We start from the raw sequence: 15,695 nt of genomic DNA, 5'->3' as shown, positions 1-15,695 counted from the left end.
CCCAAATTAAACTACGCTTTCAAAAGGTGCCCATTTAACTAAACCTTCTTGATTTAAGAGAGTGAGTCTATTAATTACAAAATCTGTGAAGAATTAGTAATGTCATACAAATAAGACAGATTAGAAATAAAAGGTGAGTCCAAAATAAGTGAAAGTTAGAAGTAAGACATAAGGATCGGTATCTGATGCGCTTGTGAAGAGCAGATAGTTGAATATTGTGACTGTTGCAATGGGGATTTTTGATAGCATTGATTTAAGTGAATAATCGTCATTGTTAGGTTCACGTCATTGGCTTCACAATTCTTAATTTTGCAGATTGTTGAGATTCTATAGTTCTGAGACCTTTCGACCACAGCTGAATTCCAGCATTCTGAGTGAAAGAGTGCCCTTTGTCATCAAGTTTCCTTTTTGACTTGTTGCAACATTTGGAATGGTTCACCTACAACACAGGGGTACTTAGGGATAGATTGTTTACCTGCAACACCAGGGTCACTAGAGAGTTCTTTAACCGTGACATTTATAGTGTACTAACACTTAAATGCAGTCTGGTACACATGAGAGTATTCAGTCCCACTAGCCTATTATAATGGAGTTAATTATTTAAAATTTTTATTTCCCCACTTTGTGTAGTCCTGGAGGATAAAATGCATATCTACAAGCAGTGGCCTTCTGCTGACAGGGGACAGATAGTCATCGCCTCCCTGTTTGAAGTTTCCCTGCTAATCGACATGTATGAAATTCCATGGGCTTCATGTCAGACAGTCACTGAATTTAAATCCACAGCTTTTCATGATGATGCTGGATAGACAGGGAGAAACCGTACCCACTTGTAAAAGGATTAAGAACAAGAGAGCAAAGATTTGAGATGATTATGAATCATAGTTCATTTGGAAAGGATAGGAAAGACAGGGTAAATGATGGTAAGTTTTTTTCACTGCTCGCGGATTCTAGAACTAGGGAGCATAGTCTTAAACTTAGGGCTCGATCGTTCAGGAGAGATGCTAGGAGCACTTCTAGATACAAAGGGTGGGAGAGATTTGAACCCTCTTCCACAAATGGCAGTTGATGCTATAGATCTGTTGTCAATTTCAAATATGAGATAGATAAAGTTTTGTTAAGTAAATGTATTAAGCGATATGGACCAAAGGCAGGGATATGGAGTTAGGCCACATATCAGCCATGATCTCATTTGAATAGAGCCCAAAGAGAGAGAACAGCTGGACAGTCAAAGGAGTGGGTAACAATCCATCTAAGAAGGTGAATAGCTATTAATGGGAATGGCTAACAATGGGTTATGTGTAGCAGCAGGCAATGTGATAACAAGGCCTGCTGTGTGGGATTTGGGGTAAGGACATGGGAGAGCTCAAGCCCTAAAATTGTCGAGCTCGATATTTAGTCCAGAAGGTTACAGGGTCCCCAAGTGGAAAATGAGGTGCTGTTCTTTCAGTTTGGACAGGTAGACATTTTGAAAGCTCCCTTGTCAAAGCTGGCATCATCAGAACAGATGCGATGGAGACGGAGGAACTGGGAGAATGGAATTGAGTCTTTACAGGAACCAGAGTATGAAGATGTGTGGTCAAGGTAACGGTGGGAGTTGCTGGGTTTATATTGGATATTGCTGGCCATACCCACAAATGGAAACAGAGGTGTTGAGGAAAGGAAGGGAGGAATCAGAGATGAACCAGGTGAAGGTGAGAGCAGGGTGGAACTGGAAGTGAAATCAATAAAAATTTCCAATGATACCATTGTTATACTGGAGAAAGAGTTGTGGGTGTTGGCTGGAATAGGACTAGAACAAGAAATGTCTCATATACCCTACAAAGAGACAGGCATAACTGGGGCCCATTCAGGTACCCATGGTCACCCCTCACCACATCTTGAGATCCACAATCAGTGCCATGCATTGTCATATGCACACTCTTGACCTATGTCTCCACTAGCATCAATTCACAGTGACTCAGGGCTACACCACTCCCCAGTTCCATTTCATCCTCCAGCTCATTAATGTGCTAACAAGAAACTTTTTCTTTTCCTTTCAGGCATCAAGGCCCACAGGATGCAACAACTTAGAGATACCTACAGCCCTCTGGAAACTTCCACCCCTCCCCTTCCCTCTGACTCCGTCGCCTCCCCCAATGCCACCTCCTGTCGTGTATTCACCATCCCTCCTGACCTTCAGCTGTCCGATGCTGAATGTTCTGTAGTCAGCAATGGTCTCAGTTTTATCCCACTGTGGCCCCACATTACTGAATTTTGGGCAGAAGTAATGTTGAACAATTCTTCCATCACTTTCGCCTCTGTGCCCATTTCTTTGGATAAGAGTCATTTCCCTATCCCGCATCCTTTTGCACATCTTCAAAGCTCTCCCTCCACCTGGACTCCTACATTGCAGAGGTTGAACATTAGCTCTCAGATACCTCCTCCAGTCTCCCCCTGGACCATGACCCCAGGATGGAACACCAGGCTATTATGTCCATCACAACCTCATTTCATCCGGTGATCTCACCCCTTCTGCCTCGAAGTTGATAGTCCCCGCAGAGTTCACTTCTATTTCCTTCCCAAAATCCATTGTTTCAGCCTGCTCCTGCCCCACAGAACTCCTCTCCTCCTACCTTGACTCAGCCTTTTCTCCCCGGTCCAATCCCTGCCCACTTACATCTGCGATTCCTCTGACGCTTTACGCCAGTTCCAGATTTTCCAGTTTGTGGGCTGCAGCTGCCTCCTCTTTACCATGGACATGCAATCCCTTTACACGTCCATTCCCCACCAGATGGTCTCAGGACACTCCACTTTTTAGTGGAACAAATGCCTGAACCATCCCCATCCACCACCAGCCTCCCTGCCTGGCTGAATTCATCCTCACTTTGAACAACTTTTCTTTTAACTCCTGTCATTTTCTTCAGGTCAGAGGAGCGGCCATGAGTACCCACATGGGCCCCAGTTATATCTGTTTCTTTGTGGGATACATGGAGCATTTCTTGTTCCAGTCCTATTCCGGCCCCCACGCACAACTCTTTCTCCAATATATCAATGATATCGTTGGTGCTGCCTCCATCTCTCACCTGGAACTGGAAAAGTTTACCGATTTCACTTCCAATTTCCACTACGTTCTCACCTTCACCTTGTCTATCTCTGAATCCTTCCTTCCCTTCCTTGAGATATCTGTTTCCATTTCTGGGGATAGGCTGACCACTAATATCCACGATAAAACCACCAATGACACAGTTACCTTAACTATACATCCTTACCCCCTGCTTCCTGTAAAGACTCTATTCCATTCTCCCCGTGCCTCTGTCCCGGTCGCATCTGTTCCAATGATGCCAACTTCGACAAGGGAGCCTCTGAAATGTCCACTTTCTTCCTCAACCGAGGATTCCCCAGCACTTTTATTGAAAGGGCCCTCAACCAGATCCAATCCATCTCCCGCACTTCTGCCCTCATCCTGTCTCCCTCCTCCCACAACAACAATAGGTCCCCTGCCCTCACCTACCATCCTACCAGCATCCACATTCAGAAGATCAGTAGCTGCCATTTCCGCCACCTCCAGTGAGATTCCAGTACCAGGCACATAATCCCCTCCTCCCCCTTGTCAACCTTCCACAGGGACCATTCCCTATGGGGCACCCTTGTCCATTCTTCCTTCACTCCCAACATTCTGCATCCCCCCCCAACAGCCTTACCGCACCTTCCCCTACAACTACAGAATCTGTAACACCTAGCTTGACCACAACCAATTCAAGCTGCTTCTGTTGTTCCAACTCTTTTAAAAAGAAATCGAAGGCCTCACTATCTGTTTATGAGTTTTCAAAAGAAATCTTGGCTCCTCTGTCTTAAAACTTTTCTTTAAAAAAAGGACAAAATGGACCTCCTGAAATCATAGTGTCAACACAGTTCTTACGAGGCACAGTACAGGCATGATGGGTTGAAAGGACCTCTTCTGTGCCAAGAGATAGTAGGAACTGCTGATGCTGGAGAATCTGAGATAACAAGGAGCTGGATGAACACAGCAGACCAGGCAGCATCAGAGGAGCAGGAAAGCTGACGTTTCGGGTCAGGACCCTTCTTCTGAAATGGGGGAGGGGAAGGGGAATCTGAAATAAATAGAGAGAGGGGGGAGGCGATGATAGAAGGTGGATAAAGGAGCAGATAGATGGAGAGGAGATGGACAGGTCAAGGAGGCGGGGATGGAGCCAGTAAAAGTGAGTGTAGGTAGGGAGTTGGGATGGGGGTTGGTCAGTTGAGGGAAATGGACAGATCAAGGAAGTGGGGATGAGGCTAGTAGGTAGGTAGTGGGGGTTGGTCAGTGAGGTGGGGGGAGCGGATAGGTGGGTGAAAAGACGGACAGGTCAAGGAGGTGGGGATGAGCTGGGCTGGTTTTGGGATGAAATCGGGAGTGGGGAGATTTTGAAGCTTGTGAAGTTCACACTGAGATCATTGGGCTGCAGGGTTCCCAAGCAAAATATGAGGTGTTGTTCCTGCAACCTTCAGGTGGCATCGTTGTGGCACTGGAGGAGGCCCAGGATGGACATGTTGTCCAAAGAGTGGGAGGGGCAGTTGAAGTGGTTCGTGACTTGGAGGTGCAGTTGTTTGTCACAAACTGAGCATAGGTGTTCCACAAAGCGGTCTCCAAGCCTCTGCTTGGTTTCCTGATGTAGAGGAGGCCACATTGGGAACAGCGGATATAATATACCACATTAGCAGATGTGCAGGTGAATATCTGTTTAATGTGGAAGGTTTTCTTGGGGCCTGGGATGGGGATGAGGAGGGAGGTGTAGGGGCAGGTGCAGCACCTCCTGCGGTTGCAGGGAAAAGTGCCAGGGGTGGTGGGGCTAGTGGGGAGTGTGGAGCGGACGAGGGAGTCACGGAGAGAGCGGTCCCTCCGGAAGGCAGATAAGGGCAGGGAGGGAAAGACAGAATCCCCCTCGTCCTCATGTATCACCCCACCAACCTCTGGATTCAACACATCATCCTCCGCCACTTCCGCCACCTGCAATCTGGCCCACTACCAAGGACATTTTTCCCTCCCCACCCATGTGCAACTGATTTGGAACAGGTAAATGCTTAGCAACATCCAAATCAGAACCAATCAAGATAAATAAAGACTGAAAGAACAGCGGATGCTGTAAATCAGGAACAAAAACAGAAGTTGCTGGAAATGCTTAGCAGGTCTGACAGTATCTGTGAAGGAAAAATCAGAGTTAACATTTCGTGTCCAGTCACCCTTCTTCAGAACGCAGTTCTGAGTTCTGAGGAAAGGTCACCAGACCCAAAACGTTAACTCTGATTTTTTTCTTCACAGATGCTGCCAGACCTGCTAAGCATTTCCAGCAACTTTTCTGATGAAGGGTCTAGGCCCGAAACGTCAGCCTCTCTGCTCCTATGATGCTGCTTGGCCTGCTGTGTTCATCCAGCCCTGCACCTTGTTGTCTCGGATTCTCCAGCATCTGCAGTTCCTACTATCCCAGCAACTTCTGATTTTGTTCCCAATCAAGATAAATGTCCGGCTAAACAGCTATCTAGTTCATAAGACCAGCGTGGCCATATCATATAACCAGTTTTTAATAAAATTTGCTTTGGATTCCAGCCCTTAAATTTACATAAAACTCCAGCTAGGCTAAGAACCTTGGCAGATTAAGAGCACAACCGTCTGTTCCAGTCTTTTACGAATGGCAGTTGGTTCAGCTACTGGTGATTGTCGTAGAAAGCTCAGCCCAAACTTGAATTGGTTGCGAGAGATTTATCTAGATTGGCTCAATACTTTTTAATTAGAAAATGGCTGCCCAAGTGAAGTACTATTTAAATGCATTGATGTTTTCCAGAAAGGTCCAAAGACTATCAAAAGAGCCAAAGCAATTTTGCATATTGACCAGGAAGCAATCTGTGATTCTGCAAGACCTGTCTAGTGCCATTTTCCTTACAGACCAAAGCAGAAGCAGAACTCAGAAACTAGAATACCTCCCTGTCTGGCAATGCGTGGTATTAGCTCATAGGTGGCCCACTGGCATGGAATGTCCAATAACTCATACATCCAGGACTTTGGCTAATGCAGAGCATAAATATATCTAAATAGAAAAAGAAGGATGATGATGACGTTTGGAGTCAGGAAGTTCCACTAATATCTTTATTGGTGAAAATTTATGATAATCATGGACCACAAACTTGTCTGCTTAAAGAGGAGAAGGCAGTGCCACCCATAGCTTCAGGTTGCATTCAGCAGTGGGCTCTAATATTATGTGTTTATAATTACAAATTGGATCACTGTCTGGAAGGCCAAGTAGCAAATGCAGATGCATTGAACTGCCTTCCATTAGCAGATATACCACCTGTGGTACCCCCAATAGAAGAGTCAGTCATGACATTGAAATTTCTAGACATGCTACCAGTCACAGCTGACAATATCAGGTTTTGGACACAAAAAGATCCAGTCCTTTCCAAACTGAAATAATTGGTATTAACAGGAGAAACCAAATGGCCGTTATATCTAGAATTAAAACCATGTTGGACCCGGAGAAACCAGCTCACGGTAAAGGACAGCATCTTGTTATGGGGATCAAGTATGATGATAACAAGCTGTCATGGTTCTTATTTGATTATAGGGCCACCCACATGTAACTACAGGAATACCTTTGGCAAAGTTGCTAGTGGGTAGAAGACTCCACTCCAGATTAAATCTGATCTTTCTGGACCACTCTGGGGGATGGGATTTGAAACAGCATCAGGAACTCTAATGCTGAACCCAAGACTCCACCAAGTGAGAGAGACAGTTTGATGCAGGGGACAAAATTTGGTGCAAATTTGGCCTCACATGGGTAAGAGGCATGATGGACATGAGATTAGGACCAGTGACTTAAAAAGTTTGGGTATGTGCGACGGTCCTGAATAAGCATGTAGACTACTTGAAAACTGCAAATTGACAGACTGAATGGGAACAAAACTTGCCCCGCCTCTCAGAGCCTTCAGAAATACTTAATTGATCCACCTTCTCCACCAAACGTTGTTGAGTCCTCTGAATCAGAGATGGACATGACAGAAGTAGTCTTCTTGATGCTTCTGCCCTGGAAGAAGGGAGTGAAATTCTACCAAAGCACGCCAAGTGCAAGAAGTGCACTCCCATTCATTAAATGCTTCCTGGGTCAGATTCCGAGTTGGAGGAACCTGACCTGGTGTTAAAATACCCCAGGAGGCTTTCAAAGGAATCAGACCGCCCTGTATACGTGGACCAAGAAGGGGAAGGATGTTGTGATTGTAACAAGGTCAGCCAGCTGGACCTCATAGAATGTAAGTTCCCTGACTGGGGCTGCTAATCTGGTCCAATCAGGGAGCCCTGGCTGACATAAAAGGTTGAATGTCAAGGATATTGAGCAGGAATGCCTTACTTAGTGAGAAGCAGTGCTACTGTCAAAGGCAATACATTTGTAAATAAAGGGTGATTGGTGATAGGATGTCAGCCTCTGAGGAGTTATTTCACAGATATTCTTGTCATTTGATCTAATATGATTCCTTCCTAGATTGACATGCAAATGTGCAAAGTGATAAAGCACCATCCAAAACTTTATATCATTTGGGCTACACGCCTGAAGTGTGACCTGATTTCCTGATTTTTGTGAACGACCGTGGTTCATCACTGATGTGGTTTGTGGTCATGGGTACTTCTTGACCCAAGTGCGAAGAAAAATATTGCTAGGTAATGAGACATTTATAATTTTGTTAGCAGTAACTATATGTGTCTTCATTCCATTCTTATAGTTTTCCTCATGCACAAATAAGCTCTTGTTCTCAATAGGGCATTGGGAACACATTTGTCTTTGCTGAAATTGATCATTTTGCTACTATTTCTCTTTTGAAACAATAGAAATATATTGCAATGATTTTTTGTTCTTTATGGGAGGCCAAATTAAGTCAGAATTGCCAATTCTTAAAATACCTGTGAAATAATTGGTTGCTATTATGTTGGGTTGAGTTGCAGTACATATTATGTATCTTATTTGGCCTGCTGTGATGGTTCTAATTGCAAATACGTTACTACATTGTTTGAAACTTCTGAGAACTGTACAGAAAAGTACAATCTACATAGATGACATATTCTTATAGGGACTGAATTGTGTGAGCTATGTCAAGAAATGTGGCAGGATAGTGCGAGAAATCCAGTAACAATTCTCAACAGTGGAAACAACTTACTGCATCTCTTAACTAAATTTCAGTGTTAGGGTGAGATTCTCACTAGAAAGTAGGGGAATTAGCAGATAGCCGATTGAGGGGAATTATGCTTTGTGCCAATCTTATTAACTGCATGTCTTGTCTCATTAATATGCAGTTTTCTGTTGTACCACTGATCACGAGAAAACTGGATATTGATACATGGAAGCAGTGCCTGATGTCTTCAGCTCCAATGTTTATTAAATGACCACCCATATTGGACGCTGGGCACCAACATCTCAGGGCATACTCTATGGGTACGGTCGCATGCACCCCACGTAGGCATTGGCATTGGACAAATACCAGCTTCTAAGAACCTTTGTGGCACCTCTCAGATCTATGTACACTTCTGTACTTACAATGCTGCAATTCGGGGCTCAGTGGCAACTATCATTGTCATGCCTCAGCAAATACATTGCACCCTCAGGGACACGCACCCAGCTCATGGATTGGACCAGTCTGTATTGATAAGAGCAGTTTCCGATAACAAGCCAGGAGCTTGGACTTGGCCAGTCAGCAGTGTAAAGTGATCAGAATCAGGATCCTCTGCTCATAAGGAGTGAAGAGCCAAATGTTTGGTTGCCCACCATCCATCTTGACTCTTTCTGCCCTGTTGGGACTGCTTTCCTCCTGGAATGAGAGAGAGGTTGGTATTAAGGGAGATATTACTTTTGGTGCAGGTGGGGAAGTTTAATGAACGAGTGAGGAGGCAGCGTAGAGGGCATGCAGGGATGGTGCTGTCAGGGTTTGGGATGAGTGAGAGTGAGTGAGGGAAGATATTGCAGGTAACAGTGAGAGTAATAGTCTATGAGCCTTGGTGTGAGGTGGGTATAGTAGCAGAGATGGGGTGAGTGTGAGGGATTGGAGAGAGGATGAAGGAACTTACGCTGGCAGAGTGGAGATGACCCTTGACCTTCTTCCGACATGTAGCGTCTTCGTCCAGACAGTGAAAGTGAACTCATCCAGGTGGCAACCTTGGACCATGGTTTGCTGTCATGGCCCCTAATGCTGGTCCTTGGGGAAAGAGTGAGCCATCAACTGCAGCGGAATCATGCTCCAAACAATCTACAATCTCAGGGTCCTCCATATCCCCCAGTCAACTATTACCATCAAGCCAGGGATCAACTCTGGTTCAATGAAGGGTGCAGGAGGGTACTTATTTTCTTTTTTATTCATTAATGGGATGAGGGCATTGCTGGCCGGGCAGCATTTATTGCCCATCCCTAATTGCCCAGAGGGCAGTTAAGAGTCAACCACATTACTGGGGTCAGGAGTCATGTAGGCCAGGATAGCAGTTTCCTTCCCTAAAGGGCATTCATGAGCCAAATGGGTTTTTTTCTGGCAATCGAAAATGGATTCATGGGCATCATTAGACTCTTAATTCCTGATATTTTATTGAATTCAAATTCCACCATCTGCTGCGGCAGGATTCGAACCCAGGTCTCCAGAACCTTATCTGGATCTCTGGATTAACAGTCCAGTAATAATACCACTAGGCCATCGCCTCCCCATTTTTACCTATGCCAGATGCAGCACTTCCTCAACGATGGAAGAGCCCAACATAACAGTACAAAAGACAACACTAAAGCATTCGCAGCAATCTTCAGCCAGAAGTGCCAAGTGGATGATCCATCTCGGCCTTCTCCAATTGTCCCCAGCATCACAGATGACAGTCTTCACCAAATTCAATTCACTCCACGTGATGTCAAGAAACAGTTGAAGTGACTGGATTCTGCAAATGCAATGGGCCCTGACAACATTCTGGCAATAATACTGAAGACTAGTGCTCCAGAATTTTCCCCTCCTTCTAGCCAATCTTTTACAGTACAGCTACAACATCGGCATCTACCCAACAATGCGAAAAATTGCCCAGGTATGTCCTGTGTGCAAAAAAGCAGGGCAATTCCAACCTCGCTAATTATCACTCCTTCAGCCTACCTCGATCATCAGGAAAGTGATGGAAGGTGTCATCAACAGTGCTATCAAGCAGCACCTGCTCAGCAATTTTCTGAAGAAGGGTCCAGGCCTGAAACGTCAGCCTTCCTGCTCCTATGATGCTGCTTGGCCTGCTGTGTTCATCCAGCTCTGCACCTTGTTATCTCAGATTCTCCAGCATCTGCAGTCCCTACTATCCCTGCTCAGCGATAACCTGCTCAGAGACACCCAGTTTGGGTTCCGCCAGGGCCACTTAGCTCCTGATCTCATTACAGCCTTGGTTCAAATGTAGAAGAAACAACTGAATTCCATTAGTAAGATAAGAGTGACAGCTCTTGACATCATTGAACATAGGACAGTACAGCACAGGAACAGGTCCTTCAGCCCACCATATCTGTGTCAACCGTGATGCCATTCTGATCTAATCCCATCTGCTTTCACATCGTCCATATCCCTCTTCTCTGCAGCTGTAATATTGTATTAAATATTGTAATAAATCAAATCAAATTTATTCCCTGCCTGTTCACGCGCTTGTTTAAATGTCTTTTAAACATTGCTATTGTATCTGCTTCTAACGCCTCCCCTAGTAGCATGTTCCAGGTACCTACCACCCTCTGCATAAAAAACTTGCCTTGAACATCTACTTTATACTTTTTCCATCTCACCTTAAACCTATGCCCCCTAGTATGAGACATTTCCGCTTAGGAAAAGGAGTTGACTTCCTTGCTATCCATGTCACTCGTAATTTTATATATTTCTATCAGGTCATAGCACCCCCCCCAACTCTCTGATGGTCTAGCAAAAACAATCCAAGTTTGTCCAACCTCTCCTTAATAGATATTCCTCTCCAGGTAACATCTTTGTAAACCTCTTTTGCGACCTCTCCAAAGCCTTCACATCCTTCCTATAGTGTGGTGACCACAACTGCACACCATACCACATAACAAAAGTTTTATATAGTTGCAACATAACGTGACAACTTTTATAGTCAATGCCCTGACCAACGAAGGGAAGCATGCTGTATGCCTTCTTTACAGCCTGATCCATTTGTGTTGCCATTTTCAGGGAACAATGAACTTGCTCCCTTAGATCCCTCTGTATACCAATGCTCCCAAGGGACTCCCACTAACTGTGTAATTTCCTCTTGCATTTGACATTCAAAAATGGATCACCTCACACCTATCCAGATTAAACTCCAACTGACATTTCTCTGCCCAACTTTCCAACTAGTCTATAACCTCTATATTCTTTGACAACCTCCCTCACTATCCACAACTCCACTAATCCCAACCTCCCATCCGTGGACTTCATTTACATGGCTCACTGCCGTCGAAAACCTGCCAACATCATCAAAGACCAATCGCACCCCGGTAATGATCTCCTACAACCTCTTCCATCAGGCAGAAGAATACAGAAGCCTGAACACACGCATTGGCAGCTTCAGGAACAGCTTCTTCCTGGCTGTTATCAGACAGATGAACGGACTCTCTAGCTTAAAATAACGCTGATCTTGCTAACGTTGATCTCGCCTAGTACATGCTCTGTGCAATGTAACCTGTATGCCTCCATCTAAGTCTTTTTGATCTGAACATCCTTTGCTTACTATGATCTGCCTGTATCACAAAGCTTTTCACTGTATTTCAGTACACGTGACAATAAACAAATCAATCAATCAATCATTTCAAGTCCCTGTTTAACCCTCTTTGCTTAAATTCTTTCCTGCTTCCTTTATATTCCTCAAGGGCCTTCACTAATTTCAGTTTCCTAAACCTTCAATATGCCTCGTTTTCCTTTTTGACTAAACACTCAAGATCTCTTGCCATCCAGGGTTCCTGATTCTCTCCATCCTTGTCTTTCATCATCACGGGAACATGCTGGTCCTGAACTCTGATGAACTGGCCTTCAAAAGACTCCCACATGTCAGATGTAGTTTTACCCTCAAATAGCCACCCCAATCTAATCTCTCCAGTTCCTGCCTATTACTGTTGCAATTAGCCTTTCCCCAATTTAGCATTTATCCATAACTATAAAACTTTCGCAACAGTTTTGAAATCCCTCTTCTCTCAATCAAACTAATTGCAAAATTCAATCATATTATTGTTGCTGCTACTTATGGGTGCTTTCACTGTGAGATCATTAACTAATTCTATCTCATTGCACAATACTAGATCTAATATAGCCTGTAACCCCTTTTATTTAAATTCTGTTGTGGGACGTGAGCATCAATGGCAGCATTTATTGCCCCAGCCTATTTGCCCTTGAGGAAGTGATGGTGAGCTGCCTACTTGAGACACTGTAGGTTCACCCACAATGCCCTTTAGAAGAGACTTCCAGGATTTTGACCAGGGAACAGTGAAGGAAAAAGCAATACATTTCTAATTCAGGATGGTGAGTGGCTTGGAGGGGGATCTTGCAGGTGGTGGTGTTCCCATGCTCTTGTCCTTCTAGATGGAAGTGATCATGAGTTTGGAATGTGCTGTTTCGGGGTCTTTGGGGAATTTCTGCAGTATATCTCATCAATAGTACACACTGCTATGAGCGTTGGTGTGGAGGGAGTGGATGCTTGAGAGTGTGATACCAATTGGGGGCTGCTTTATCCTGGATGATATCAAACTTCTTAATTGTTGCTGAAGCTGCATCCATTGGGGAAATAGGGGAGTATTCCATCATATTCTTGATTTGTGCCTTGTAACTGGTGTACAGGCTTTGGGAAAGCAGGTGGTGAGTTAGTGCAGTATTTCTAGCCTCTGACCTGCTCCTATAGCCACTGTGTTTATGGGGCAAGTCCAGTTCAGTTTTTCTGTTAATGGTAACCCCCAGGCTGTTGATAGTGGGGTAAATCAGTGATGGCAATACCATTAAACATAAATGCGTGGTAGTTAGACTGTCTCTTATTGGAGATGGTCATTGTCTGGCATTTCTGTGGTGTGAATGTTACTTGCCACTTATCATCCCGTGCTTGAATACTGGCCCAGATCTAGTTGTATTTGAACGTAGACTGCTTCAGTATCTGAGGAGTCATGAACGGTGCTAAACACTGCACAATCATCGGTGAACATATCCACTTCTGACCTTATGATGGAGGAAAGGTCTTTGATGGAGCAGCTGAGGATGGTTGGGCCTAGGACACTATCGAGGAACTCCTGCAAAGCTAAAAGCAAGAGCTTTTGGGTTTAAAGCATAGCCCAGTTAGATTATCTTGTTGAATTTTAATCTGCTAAATTTACTGCATTGTAAATAGATTGTGCAGTCTTTTTAAAATACAAACTGGTGTCTGGAATTGATTATGCACAGATTGGTTATTCAAAAGGTTGGTTAGGAACCATTGGTTGTCAATCGTGAGGCTCTGTGAAGGTTTTGGTTTTACTGTGTTGTGAATACAGAGATAGAAAGACTAATTTGGTTCAGCAGTCTGTCTCCATGTCGTAACACACTGCATGTGCACAAGAGCAGGATGGTGCTCCCCCTTCTGTTACAGCACAAGTAAACAGCCTTTCACCCAGTGTAATCACCAGACCATCCAGAAATCAATTTGGGAAGTTGATCAACACTTTTCCATAGGGAGGAGAAATCAGACAACCGAATAATAGGAATCAAGTAGATATGCAGTAAAAAAAAATTAAAATAATCTTTCTCAAGATCACACTATTCTTAAGAACCCAAAAATTTATTTAAAGAAGGAATGCACAGCAGCAATGTAAGTATTTTATTAAGCATCAATGTAAACACATATCAAATATACCTGATTTTAAGCAATGCCTCCACATTTAGATGTGTACGTGTAAACTATTGAAAATAGTATTGTTACAAGATAAATCCACCTAAATATTGAGGTTGCACAACCAGACAATATGATTAGTGAATAAAAATATTGTTATAAGTTAGTTTTCAATTGCTTGTACTGAAATTTCTACTTCCACTCAGTGGGCATTCTATACACCTATAGTAAACATCAAGAACCGTCTTCCGAACTGTAGATTTCATGTACGATAGGTACTTAAATGCGTGCGATTAACCTGAGAACTAACTGCACAAGGTACAGTACTTCAGTACTGATTTTAACACGTCAAAGTTAGTGACCTCGACAATCATTATTTGATTTGTCAGATGCTAATATTATTAAAAGGCACTTCAATAAAGATACATGTAAAAACTGAAAAACAAACTTCATGTTTACAAACAAATCTGTAATATTACAAATTTAATACAAATTACTATTAATTTTTCAAACTATTAAATGTTAAATTTCTAACATTCTTCATTCAGAAATATATAACTACTTTTCAATAGAACAACTTCTTTTAAAATCTTATTTGAAATCCATGTTTATGCTTAGTAGAATTATACTTTAAAATTAGTCAGAAATTCATATCAATATTCAGTGAATGCAAACATGGACTATTCTGGTAGTTAACGGTTAGTGTTTTCAGCTGAAGTTCTTATTAATTGTAGTTTAAACTTGGAAATGAGAGATATAGACCAGTGCTCCAGATTTTGAATTTGGAACAAATGGCACAGGGGATATTGACTATCACTTCCTTACTTATCATAATTCAACTACAAAGTCATTTGGATTACAATGTTTTTCCTCTTCTAGATAATGTTACATGTTAACTTCTTATTCAAACAAAGCTATTTTGTTTTGCCTAATTAAACTAATTAACTGATAATACTGATCTTTTGCTGACAACTTAAGGGAATAATTTACTGACATTTTCTGTAATTTCTGACACTACAAATGCCATACACTCTGCAATTTTCTGCAAGATGGAATATACTGTATAAACATGATGTACACCATGTGCCAACACAATGGGCCAAATGACCTTCTGCATTGTAATAATTCTGAAATTCTGTGATTCATTTTGCCATTGACTGGAATTCACAACTGAACTTTCCATCTTGCTCCTTCTCAAAACATTAATCATATTCCTGGAATCTTTACGACACATCAACTATATTGAATGCATTAAAGCAATAAAATGAAGATCAACTTTTAAACACATCCAAGCCTGAAGATTTGGACTGTTTATTCATCTCTTTTGATCCCATTAAGAATAGCAAATCCCTGCAGGACTATGCAAAGGCACACTGGAAGCACACCAGGCTGATTGCCAGTCACAACATGGATGGATGATTCTTTCTTTTCAAGGCAGATATTTGATAAAGCAAATAGACGTTGAATTGCATAAAAGTGATCCTCTTCTTTTAAGAGCAGCAGGTCTGGATTATCAACAGGAAGCATTCCATCATCAGGGATGTTGTTAATCTGAAAACAGGAAGTAGACTGTGAAAGAGTGGTATAAAGTTGTGTGTCTTTATAGGGGAACATACTGAAAACACAACTGGCAGTCTGATCTTCTACATCTCAGTTTGCAAAACACAATAATTCTTACCCTTTAACCTTTCTGGACAAAGCGTTTCGGATAGTAATGGTCAATTAATGAAAATAAATCCCAGAAACACAAATACTTAAGAGAGATGCGCAGTTTAATACTTTAGTGCAGTGTGGCATTGAAGGAAATGCCAGATCAACTTCTCAATGGCTCACCAATAACTTGTAT

The 15,695-nt window shown here is 42.9% G+C and overlaps 1 protein-coding gene across 1 annotated transcript in view; it reads right to left on the bottom strand.

The window, feature by feature from the left end:
• Window positions 1–13,847: 13,847 nt before the first annotated feature.
• Window positions 13,848–15,695, bottom strand: part of gsdmeb (gasdermin Eb) — a 33,505-nt gene continuing 31,657 nt past the window's right edge. The window contains exon 8 of the mRNA XM_048608617.1: window positions 13,848–15,400. Within this exon, the coding sequence (XP_048464574.1) occupies window positions 15,161–15,400 (240 nt within the window). The 3' untranslated portion in view covers window positions 13,848–15,160. The remainder of the gene's footprint in view (window positions 15,401–15,695) is intronic.

Source organism: Rhincodon typus, chromosome 2, assembly GCF_021869965.1.
Source record: "Rhincodon typus isolate 14 chromosome 2, sRhiTyp1.1, whole genome shotgun sequence".
Lineage (NCBI taxonomy): Eukaryota > Metazoa > Chordata > Chondrichthyes > Orectolobiformes > Rhincodontidae > Rhincodon > Rhincodon typus.
The sequence above is the reverse complement of the archived record's forward strand: the minus strand, read 5'-3'. Positions and strand labels throughout refer to the sequence as shown.